The sequence below is a fragment of the Marmota marmota genome, unplaced genomic scaffold, assembly GCF_001458135.2.
Source record: "Marmota marmota marmota unplaced genomic scaffold, marMar, whole genome shotgun sequence".
NCBI lineage: Eukaryota > Metazoa > Chordata > Mammalia > Rodentia > Sciuridae > Marmota > Marmota marmota.
The window spans coordinates 683,495-695,050 of record NW_026000075.1 but is presented as its reverse complement, the minus strand read 5'-3'; the positions used below and the strand labels follow the sequence as shown (position 1 = coordinate 695,050).

General features: G+C 34.2%; 1 protein-coding gene across 2 annotated transcripts in view; it reads left to right on the top strand.

Moving 5' to 3' along the window:
* Atp11b (ATPase phospholipid transporting 11B (putative)) overlaps positions 1 to 11,556 on the top strand; it is a 79,873-nt gene that overhangs the window by 35,706 nt on the left and 32,611 nt on the right. For both annotated transcript variants that reach the window (XR_007351626.1, XM_015494222.2), the window contains exons 14-18: positions 420 to 488; positions 1,727 to 1,800; positions 1,874 to 1,977; positions 5,142 to 5,323; positions 6,952 to 7,155. Coding sequence is in view for 1 of the 2 variants with exons in the window: in XM_015494222.2 (XP_015349708.1) it covers positions 420 to 488; positions 1,727 to 1,800; positions 1,874 to 1,977; positions 5,142 to 5,323; positions 6,952 to 7,155 (633 nt within the window). In the remaining variant the exon portion in view is untranslated. The remainder of the gene's footprint in view (positions 1 to 419; positions 489 to 1,726; positions 1,801 to 1,873; positions 1,978 to 5,141; positions 5,324 to 6,951; positions 7,156 to 11,556) is intronic.

The following is an 11,556-nucleotide window of genomic DNA, read 5'->3' as shown; positions in this document are numbered from 1 at the left end:
TTTTTTTTTTTTTTTTTTTGGTACCAGGGATTGAAATCAGGGGCACTTGACCACTGAGCCATATCCCCAGCCCTATTTTCTATTTTATTTAGAGTATCACTGAGTTTCTTAGCACCTTGCTAAATTGCTGAGGCTGGCTTTGAACTCATGATTCTCCTGCCCTCAGCCTCCCAAGCTGCTGGGATTATAGGCATGCAGCACTGTGCCTGGCTAATAACATATTTTTAAATATTTTTTTAATTGTAGTTGGACATAATACCTTTATTTTATTTATTTATTTTTATGTGGTGCTAAGGATCAAATCGTGCTAGGTGAGCACTCTATTGCTGAGCCACAACCCCAGCCCCTGGCTAATTATATTTTTAAATATGAAATATCATCCATTAATTCTTAAATTTCTTTGTTCTTTTAATCCCTAGAATTGGCATTGTGTTTATTGGCAATTCTGAAGAAACTATGGAAGTTAAAATACTTGGAAAACTGGAACGGTAATTTTTTCATATGTAGTGGTATTCTCTATACAAAGTATATAGTACTGAACAAGGATCAATAAGTATAGCCCATGAGCCAATTCTGACCTCCAGTCTGTTTTTTTGTATAGCCTATAAATGACATTATGTTTTTAAAGCATTGTTTTTTAAAGAAAGAATATGCAGCAAAGACTGCAAGTGGCTGGCAAAATTGTAAAATATTTACTTATCTGGTTCACATAAAGTTTGCCATTCTCTGCTCTAAAGTCATGTCAATATCACATTGTATCTCCTCACAGTTATAATAATATTCTGTTTTAAATCTTTTCCTGAATTATGGCTATGCTTATTTTTAGACACTATTGGGGTTGGGTTTCATTAGTTTTTACTCATTGAATAAAGAAAACTTTTCTTAAATTTATTTTACTTGCTTGTTTGTTTATTTTCTTGCAGAGCTAGGAGGGATCAAAACAGGCCCTCAAACATGCTAGCTCCACTTTACACTGAGCTACACCCCAACCCAACTATCCTCCTATTTCCTGTGGTTTTGTGTTTCAGATATTAAAAAACAGCAGTCTCGTTGCCATTATTTCGACTTTGATAAGTTAATCCATGCCTATTATACCTTTTGTGGTTTTATCAGTTATGAATATAGTTCAGTTCTAGGTATCCTTTTCCAAACTCTGCTTTTACAAATATAGGGTCCATTCTTTAGGTACTTTCTGTGGCAGCCTGTCTAGGTCATTTCATTAACTTAAAACCATCATTCAACTCAGTGTTATTCTATGAGATGTGGAAGGTATTTCATATGTCCATCATTGTACAAGATTTATCTGGATTTTTCAAGCCATCACCTATTCACACAAATTCTTTTTTAACTCCATGAAGAGGTATCTGTTCATATACACAACCAGGCTCAAAACCTGGTTGTGTATGTGAACCTCTGATAGTAATTTGTGTTGTTGTATTTGTCAAAATAAGTGTTGAAAATAATTCACCTTTTTTAGTGAGAAAAACATGGAACTGGGCAGATCTGGATTCCAGTGCTTGCTCTCCCACTTACAAGCTTATTTAACTTTATGAAAATTACTTAATCTTTCTGAGTATAATAGTCTAAATCTGAAATGAAAATGTAATTGAGATTAATTTGTTATTTTAAATAGTGTTTTGTTTTTTATAGGGATTCTTTCCAAATTTTCACTTATCATTAATAGGAAGAGTAAGGTTTTTGTCTTTTTTTTTTTTTTCCTTTTTAGGTACAAATTGCTTCACATTCTGGAATTTGATTCAGATCGTAGGAGAATGAGTGTAATTGTTCAAGCACCTTCAGGTAACCAATCTGAATTTTTATGACTTTAATTTACCTAGTATTAAGAGCTTTATAACTTATTTTTTTCTTTTAGGTGAGAAGCTTTTATTTGCTAAAGGAGCTGAATCATCAATTCTTCCAAAATGTATAGGTGGAGAAATAGAAAAAACCAGAATTCATGTAGATGAATTTGCTTTGGTGAGTATAAATTTCTGTGCTATAAACCAACAAACTCTAAAAGATATAAAAGATTTTGGGCTTCATTTTTTAAAATATTTTTTTAGTTGTAGATGGAGACAATACCTTTATTTACTTATTTAGTTTTATGTGGTGCTGAGTATTGAACCCAGTGCCTCGTATATGTGAGGCAAGCACTCTGCCACTGAGCCACAATCCCAGCCCCTTCACTTTTAAAATAATTTGTCAAGGCTAGAATTGTAGTTTGGCAATAGAGTGCTTACTTAGCATGCATGAGATCATGGGTTCACCCCCAGTACTGTAAAAAATAAGAAAAATATTTATCAAAAATTATGAAATTCTTCACTCTATTGCACTTTTGACTTCCTATTCTTTACATAAAAACTCATTTGTGGGACTAGGGTTGTAGCTCAGTGGTAAAGTGCTTGCCTAGCACATGTGAGGTACTGGATTCAATCCTCAGCACCACATATAACAAAGGTATTGTGTCCATCTAAAGCTTAAAAAAAAAAAATGTTATCTGCTTAAAATGTAAGTCTTCTCTTCAAATCTGTTACAGTCAGGGGCTGGGATTGTGACTCAGCGATAGAGCGCTCGCCTAGCACTGGCGGGACCCGGGTTTGATCCTCAGCACCACATAAAAATAAAGGCATTGTGTTGTGTCCATCTACACCTAAAAAATAAATATTTTAAAAAAATCTGTTACAGTCAAGGCACTTTTGGTTACAAGGACTACTCAAACTGCAATTTAAAAAAAAAAAAATGTTTAGGGTTAAGAATATAGCTCACGGGTAGAGCATTCACCTATTCCTGGACCTGGATCAAACCCCAGCAGCACCATAAAAAAGAGGCACAGTTCCTAAAGCCCCAGCCACTGGGAAGTCTGAGGCAAGATAATTGGTTGAGCCCCAAGAGTTTAAGATCAGCCTATGTCTTAAAAGTGAAATCCTGTCTCTTTAAAAAAAAAAAAAAAAAACTGGGCTGAGTGCATGTTTGGCATGCACAGTGCCTTGGTTGTTACTAAAGGAGTATAGGGAAATTCAAATGTGAAGAAACCAGAACCCTCATATATTGCTGATAGGAAGAGAAGTGGCATGGCTTCTTTGGGAAAACAGTTTGGCTGTCCCTCAAAAGGTAAACATGAAGTTATTATTTGACCCTGCAATTCTATTTTTAATTATATACTCAAAAGACTTGAAAACTTTTGTCTACACAAAATCTTATACATGATTGTTCAAAAGCAGCATTGTTCCTAATAGCCAAAAAGTGTAAAAAACTCAGATGCCCAACTAACGAATGGATAGACAAAATATGATTTATCCATTTAATGGAATATTGTTTAGCCTTTAAAAGGAGTGAAATACTGAACCAGGCACGGTGGTGCACTCCTGTAATCCCAGCAGCTCCAGAGGCTAAGACAGGAGGATCCCAAGTTCGAAGCCAGCCTCAGCAAAAGTAGGGCACTAAGCAACTCAGTGAGACCCTGTCTTTAAACAAAATACAAAAAAATAGGGCTGGGGATGTGGCTCTGTGGTCAAGTGCCCCTGAGTTCAATCCCTGGTACCAAAAAAAAAAAGGAATAAAATACTGATACATGCCACAACATGGGTGAACCTTGAAAAGACTGCTTGAATAAAAGAAGCCACTCATAAAAGGTCATGTTACATTTACATGAAATATCCAGAATAAGCAGATTCGAGAAAGCAGATTAATGGTTCCTAGAAACTAGAAGAAGGGGAGAGAAAGGAATGTCTGCTAATGGGTATAGGATTCCTTTTGTGGGGTAATGAAGTATTCTGGAATTAACAGTGATGATTATACACTTGTGAATATATTAAAAATCACTGATTTGTACTTTTTCAAATTAAAAGGGTAAATTTTATAGAATGCAAATTGCATCCCTTATTTAAAAAAAATAAAAGAATTCAGGTGATTCTTATAAAAAGAAAGAGTCCTCATTTTAATATCCAGAAAAATGCCAGCACATAGTTGACTGTCAGTATTTGTTTTTTAATGAACTAATTGACTCATATATTAATAACTGGATACCCCCTGTTATTCATGAAACATGTTCTTTTTAGGTGTGAATCATTTATAAATCAGGGAATGCCAGTGTCTAGAAATTTGCTTAATATAGTCATATGATATTTTTAAAAATTTTTTGGGGGGGACAGTTGTAGATGGACACAATACCATTATTTTATTTATTTATTTTTATGTGGTGCTGATGATCGAACCCAGTGCCTCACACATGCTAAGCAAGCACTCTACCCTGAGCCACAACTGCAGCCCCTCATGTAGTATTTTTTTAAAATCTACCCTTTCTGCCATTATTAGAAAAGTATGATGGGTTTTCCTGAGTAAAATATGCAGCAAGGAAAGGAACTTTATAAGCCTTTAGATTTAAAGATACCAGCTTTCAGAGATTTAACTTTGATCCCAGTGGAATCAAATAATCAAATATATATTTCTAAGTTTTGAAAATTTTATTTCATTGTCAAAGACAAAACGATATTATTTCAAATTTTAATTGTTAATTTGGTAGATCTAGAAAATATAGTTTGATAATAACTATTTTACAGATTTCTTTATTTGAATGTCAGACTTTAGCATACAAAAAACTGTCAGAAAATTATAGTCTCCTTTGCCTAAAAATGAAAGCAGATTTGTAAGTTCAACCAAGTGAATAAACCTTGTACTGTCTTTCTTGAGAGTCATGAAGGCATCATTATAGAACTTTCTGGCTTTCTGTGTAACCATTTTAAAACTATAAATAAGATAGTCCTTGCAGTCCTTTCTAGGCTCTAATATTGTACAATCCAATAAACTTAATTATTTTGAGCAACTTTTTGAGAAATTATCAGAAATTCAAAGAGGGCTGATGTGGGACCCATAACTCAGATCATGAGGGCTTTGTGACATTTATTTCCTTACTTAACGACGATAGTACTTTTTAAGTTATTCATGATTGATTTTTTTTTTTTTTGGTAATGTGATACTTTTGTTGTTTATTTTATTTATTTATTTATTGAGTTTCTGTTTTATTCTGATATTGGGGATTAAACTCAGGATCCTCAGTGTATGCCAGTTAATTTCATTTTTCATTAGTTATTTGTCATCAATTTTTGTCTTTAGTTTTTTTTTTGTTTTTTTGTTTTTTTTAGAAAGGGCTAAGAACTCTGTGTATAGCCTTTAGACAATTTACATCTAAAGAGTACGAAGAAATAGATAGGCGCCTTTTTGAAGCCAGGACTGCCTTGCAGCAACGGGAAGAGAAATTGGCTAATGTCTTCCAGTTTATAGAAAAAGACCTGATATTACTTGGAGCTACAGCAGTGGAAGATAGGTAAGTATCAAATAAGTAAACAATTATCATTTTTCTCTCATAAAAATATTTTAGCCAAGTTTCTAATGTATGAAATAAGTTCTGCTTATTAACAGCCTATTTTGATGTATTTAAAATCAAAATATAAAAATATTTAAAAATCAGCTGGGCATGGTGGTGCGTGTCTGTAATCCCAGTAGCTTGGGAAGCTGAGGCAGGAGGAACATGAGTTAAAGCCAGCCTCAGCAAAAGCAAAGCACTAAGCACCTTAGTGAGACCCTGTCTTTAAATAAAAAATACAAAAAAGGCTGGGGATGTGGCTCAGTGTTGAGTACGCCTGAGTTCAATCCCTGGTGCCCAAAAATTAAAAAAAAAAAAAAAAATTAAATCAAAATAGAGAATTAAAGTCTTAATTTTTCCCAATCAGTATATCATATTTTGTTCTAGCCAAACATCTGAGATGGACTTTAAAAAGCACTTGTCTGTAGTTCTCCCTGTAGTCTTGAATACTCTTCAGCATGTACCATTCAAAGACATAAAGTACCTGCCTACTTCTCCAGCCAGACCTCCCAACACTGTTCCTTTCTGCTTTATGCCTCAATGATACCACACTGACTATAGTTCTCTACACATGGACTATAGTTAGAAAATATTCTACTTTACCCTTGTTCCTCTAGCAAGGCTGTTCCTTCTGCCTGGATGATTCTTCCCTTCTGTATCCATCTGCAAATACTTATTCATAAAATACACTTTGAACTCCACAAAATTTAAGGCACAATATAGCATACATATTAACCTCACTTCAATAAGATCTTTCCTGACACCTGACAGTATTAAAAATTCTCTTCTTCATGAAGTCACCATGTTTTTAGGTAGTTCCATTGTTCCTGTGGTACTTTATTATATATGTATTCCCTTAACCTGTGAATTCCTTGCATCCCATTTATTTGTCATTATTGCCAAGTATCTCTCAATGTTTCTTCCATTAAATTTAATTCTATATTAAGCCTGTAGTTTTGTATTTTTCTACCCCTAGATCTAAGGGTGTTTATATATTTTTTAATCTAGATTTTTATTTGCTTTTTAGTTCTACTCATAAGAATTCTTAGATTCACTTGAAGTTATATAGGCCTCTGTTTTCCACAGTCTGGTTTTTTAACTACAAGAGTGATTTTCTTGTCAAAAAGAAAATCAGAAAGATAAATCTTTTGATTTGAAATTTAAGATTTTCTAGGGCACAGGGGGTATAGCTCAGTGGCAGAGTACTTACTCTTGCCTAGTAAGCATGAAGCCCTGGATTTGATTCTCAGCACTGCCAAACGGTGCAGGGCTGTGAGTAGGGGAGTGAGCACTTCCTAATAAAATAGGAGTTTATGAAGACCACATAGTTTGGTCTCATAAAATTCAGTTTTGAAGATAGACTCTTAAAATGTGAAGTTGCAGATTTTAATTGGTTGATTTTTAGGTGAGCCAGATGATCATTAGTCAGTTTATTCTTGTTTCCTCCCTAGTAGGAGAAATTTTCATATATTGCTATGCTCTAACATGCCTAGGTTGAGTTCAGACTTGACTTTACACATACTATGTAGTTTATATTTATTAGTCAGAAAAATATTTTCTTTATCCCATTTTGTGACTTTCATTTTCAGACTACAAGATAAAGTTCGAGAAACTATTGAAGCATTGAGAATGGCTGGTATCAAAGTATGGGTACTTACTGGAGATAAACATGAAACAGCTGTTAGTGTGAGTTTATCATGTGGACATTTTCATAGAACTATGAACATCCTTGAACTTATAAACCAGAAGTCAGACAATGAATGTGCTGAACAATTGAGGCAACTTGCCAGAAGGTAAGAATGTAGATATCTGAATCATGCAGTTTAGGATCAACCAACTATAGTGCAACAAACTATAAGTCAGAAATGACCTACTACCACTGTCCATTTTTTATGGTTCATGAGCTAAAGGCAATTTTTACATTTTTTATGGATAAAAAATAGTCCAAAGATGATATTTCATGACATGAAAATTACATGAAATTCAGATTTCAGTATCAGTAAATAAAATTTGACTAAAATACAACCACATAAATTTGTATACCTACTGTCATAATCATTGCAGCATCAGAGTTGAGTAGTTGCAACAAACTTTATATAAAGTCCTCTCATCATTTCACACTGGTGCTGGTATACTACAAATCACAGTGACATAGTTACAACTCAACAGTGTTTTGAGTGCCATGCCTGGCACCATATTTTGACATTTTATATATTGTCAGTATATAATCATCATGACAAAACAAGAAAAATGGACTCTAATATTACAATTTTTAAGGCACAATTTAGTGGGGATTACTTTATTGTTGAATTAGATTGTAAAACATTTAATTATGCAGTGGTATTTAGCTGGACCACCTATTTGAAATTACCTTGTCAAAGATGAATTCCAAAATCTCATAATACAGTTCTATTGTATTAAAATATCAAGACTCATTACAGATCAGCAGTCAGTATTAATAGATGAACATTTGTAATTATTTAATAGTAGGGAACATAAACTTTGAACTCCACTTTAGCAAAATATTATTCCCCCTAAAAAAAAGATTATCATTCTTTTTATTAATAGGCTTCTGCTATAAAAGAAAATTGTATTGAATTTTTACTACATTGTTGTAATTTCTTTTTTCTCTCATCATATAAGTACCTATATAACATCCTTAATTTTACCTTTCCACCCACAAAGCCTGAAGTTGAAATACTTGCTCTCTGAGCCTTTCCAAAAATATTTGATAACTCCTTGTCTAGTTCACATGCCAAACTGGGAAATTAAATCTGCATTTTACTGTTGAAAGATTATTTCATAAGAATAATTTATACTCTAAACCATCTTTTTTATGGTACTGAGGGGCTATCAACCACTAAGCCACATCCCTAGCCCTTTTTTCTTACATTTTATTTAGAGTTAGGGTCTCACTGAGTTGCTTAGGGACCTCACTGAGTTGCTTAGGGACCTCACTAAGTTGCTGAGGCTGGCTGTGAACTCACTTCCTGCCTCAGTCTCCTGAGCTGCTAAGATTACAGGCATGTGCCACTGTGCCCAGCTCCAAATTATCTTTTTTACAAATCTGTTTTTTAGAGGTAGTTCAGATTTATTTAAGTGTATACATTTAACCATCTAATTTACTTTTTAATATTTTGGTTTTTTAGTTGTACTTAGACACAATGCCTTTATTTTATTTTTATGTGGTACTGAGGATCGAACCTGGCACCTCCCACATGCTAGGCGAGTGCTGTACCACTGAGCCACAACCCCCGCCCTAAACATCTAATTTTTCATAATAAATTTAGGAGTGCTTTAGTGTGAGCATCAGGGCCGGTTGTATGTAGACAAATTAGGTCTCCTACAGGTACTTGTAATTTGCAGTCTTGTGATTTTTAACTCAGAAAAACAAACCCCCAAAGACAATGCCATAATTGTTAATATTCATTCAGTGTTTCATTTATGTTTGTTATGTAGGCATTGATGTGGTACTAAAGACTAGATTTCATCAAAAAAAAAAAAAAACTTTTTGAAGGGATATTTTTAAAAGACAGTACAAAAGAATGCCAAAAGAATCTTTACTTGAATACAAAAAGGCACTTGTTCTAGGTAATTATACAATTAGAGTCAACATCATTGTGGTTGCTTAAGTATTTGAATACCATAATGTCAAGGAAACTCCCCCCAAAATAGAAATCAATTGCTTAAAATCATGTACCTTATTTATGCTTTTAAAAATATTTTTCCTGAGCTGGGGATGTGGCTCAAGCAGTATCACACTCGCCTAGCATGCGCAGGGCGCTGGGTTCGATCCTCAGCACCACATAAAAATAAAATAAAGATGTTGTGTCTGCCGAAAACTAAAAAAAAAATATTGAAAAATTCTCTCTTTCTCTCTCTCTCTCTTAAAAAAATATTTTTCCTGATTATAAAAATAGTAATTATATACTTAAAAAAATAGTGAAAATTAAAGATATATTGGTTAATAACGTAATACAAACATCTAAATATATTTAGCATATTTTCTTTATATCTACTATATATGTGCTTTTAATGAATGTGTTATGATCATTAGTATTCATTTCTCTTTTTCTACAAAAACTGTATTATTAAGTAAAAAGTATACACATATTATATTCCATGTCTATAGGTTAAAACCTAAAAATTTACATAAAGTAACCTAAATTTAAAATTTACATATAGTAAATGTTAGACTTATTATCTTAGTCTGTTTGCATTGCTATAACCAAGTACCAGAGATTAGGTAATTTATAAAGAACAAGAACTTACTTCTCATAGTTCTACAGTCTGGAAAGTCCAAGATCAACACACAAGCAGGTTACATGGTGAGGGCTGCTCCCTGCTTCCAAGGTGCACCTTATTTGGGTAGAAGTTATGGAATAAAGAACAGGAGAGGGCAAACTCAGTGTTTTTATTTTGTTTTGTTTTGTTTTCCTTTTTGCTGGTACTCCCCAGCAAAAATTTAGGGCCTCATGGCATGCTAGACAATCAGTCTGCCACTGAGCTATATCCCCAGCCTTAAGGGCAAATTCTCTGAAGCCTCTTTTATCAGAACAATAATCCATGAGGGTAGAGCCTTCATGTCTTAATCACTTCCCAAAAAAATCCCACCTCTCAGTACCATCAGAATGAGGATTAAGTGTCACCAACTTTGGAGGTGACAAACCAAGCACTTGCTATGTAAAATTTATATTATATTTTAGAAATGTATCTTTTGGTGAAATACAGTTTCTCATATGACCACATGTGAATAGGATTTTGGTGTATAGACTTTCATATGTATCTGTTCTTAAATTTTAACAAAAATATGGAGTGGAGCAAAGAATTCCATATCTTTGAAAGTCTTGCTTTTTGTATCCATTCTTCACAAACATATATTATCTCCTCTATCTAGATGCTAGGAGCATGATCTTGTAAGTTGTGGTGTTTACTCTCAAAATTCTTAATAGCATATAGGGAGAACAAAGAAATGAGTGCACTGTCCATAGACCTGTCACAATAGAAATGTAACTGAGGCAAGAACAAAAGTTGTGGAGGACAGAAGAGGGAAGTTTAACCTCAGACCAGGGTTAGCAGGGAGCATTCTGGAAAAACTGATGGCTATTTTACCTCCTGAGAGATGAACTATAAATTGGGCAGAGAGTGACACCAAGAAGCAAGAAGCAAAAGGGCAGGGGAGGGGGTTGGTGGCTCAGTGGTAGAATGCTTGCCTAGCATGTGTGAGGCACTGGGTTCATTCTCAGCACTACATATAAATAAATAATTTTAAAAAATGAGTTTTACCATCAACTAAAAAATTTTTTTTTTTTAAAAAAAAAGAAGCAAAGGGGTTTGCGGGTGCAAGGGCCAAGAGCTGGGAGGGTGCATGACAGTAAAGTGTGGTTAGAGAATGAGGGAGTGGTGAGATATGAGGCCACTGAGATGAGCACATGCTGTCTCTTGTGTGCTAGAACTTAGATGTTTTTCCATATTTCCTAAATATTGTCCCATAGATTTACCAAGCCTGCCTAGAGGAAAACTGAATTTAGTGTTCCTTGGGAAGATTCCCTAGGAAAACTGGTCTGATCTGTCCCACTCTGGGCTGCTACTGCTTCTGAGGGATGTTGTTCAGGCAATGCTTAGAACAGGCAGAAGACACCAGCACAGCCCAGGTTTCTAAATAGGGAAGAAAATCAGTCAGCATAGGTGTTCTGTTTAGTTATTGGAGATTAAGTAAAGGGAAAATATAGACATTTTAAAGATTTTCATGGTGTGGAATACATTGCCTAAATGAAGTGCAACACAATAATGATTAGACAGAATACAAAAGGCATCCTTTTAACTTATGATTTCTATTATAAGACTAAAATCTCTCAATGGTTAGATTTTATAGCTTATTGCTTATTTATTATTTTTTATTTCTCATTTTTTTTTAAATTTTTTTTTATTTTATTTTTTTTTAATTTTTTATTGTGGCTTGTTCAAAACACTACAAATTTCTTGACATATCATATTCCACACTTTGATTCAAGTGGGTTATGAACTCCCACCTTCACCCCATACACAGATTGCAGAATCACATCAGTTACACATCCATTGATTTACATATTGCCATACTAGTGTCTGTTGTGCTCCGCTGCCTTTCCCATCCTCCACCCTCCCCCCTCCCCATTTTTCCTCTCCTCTCTCTCCTCTCTCCTCTCCTCCTCTCC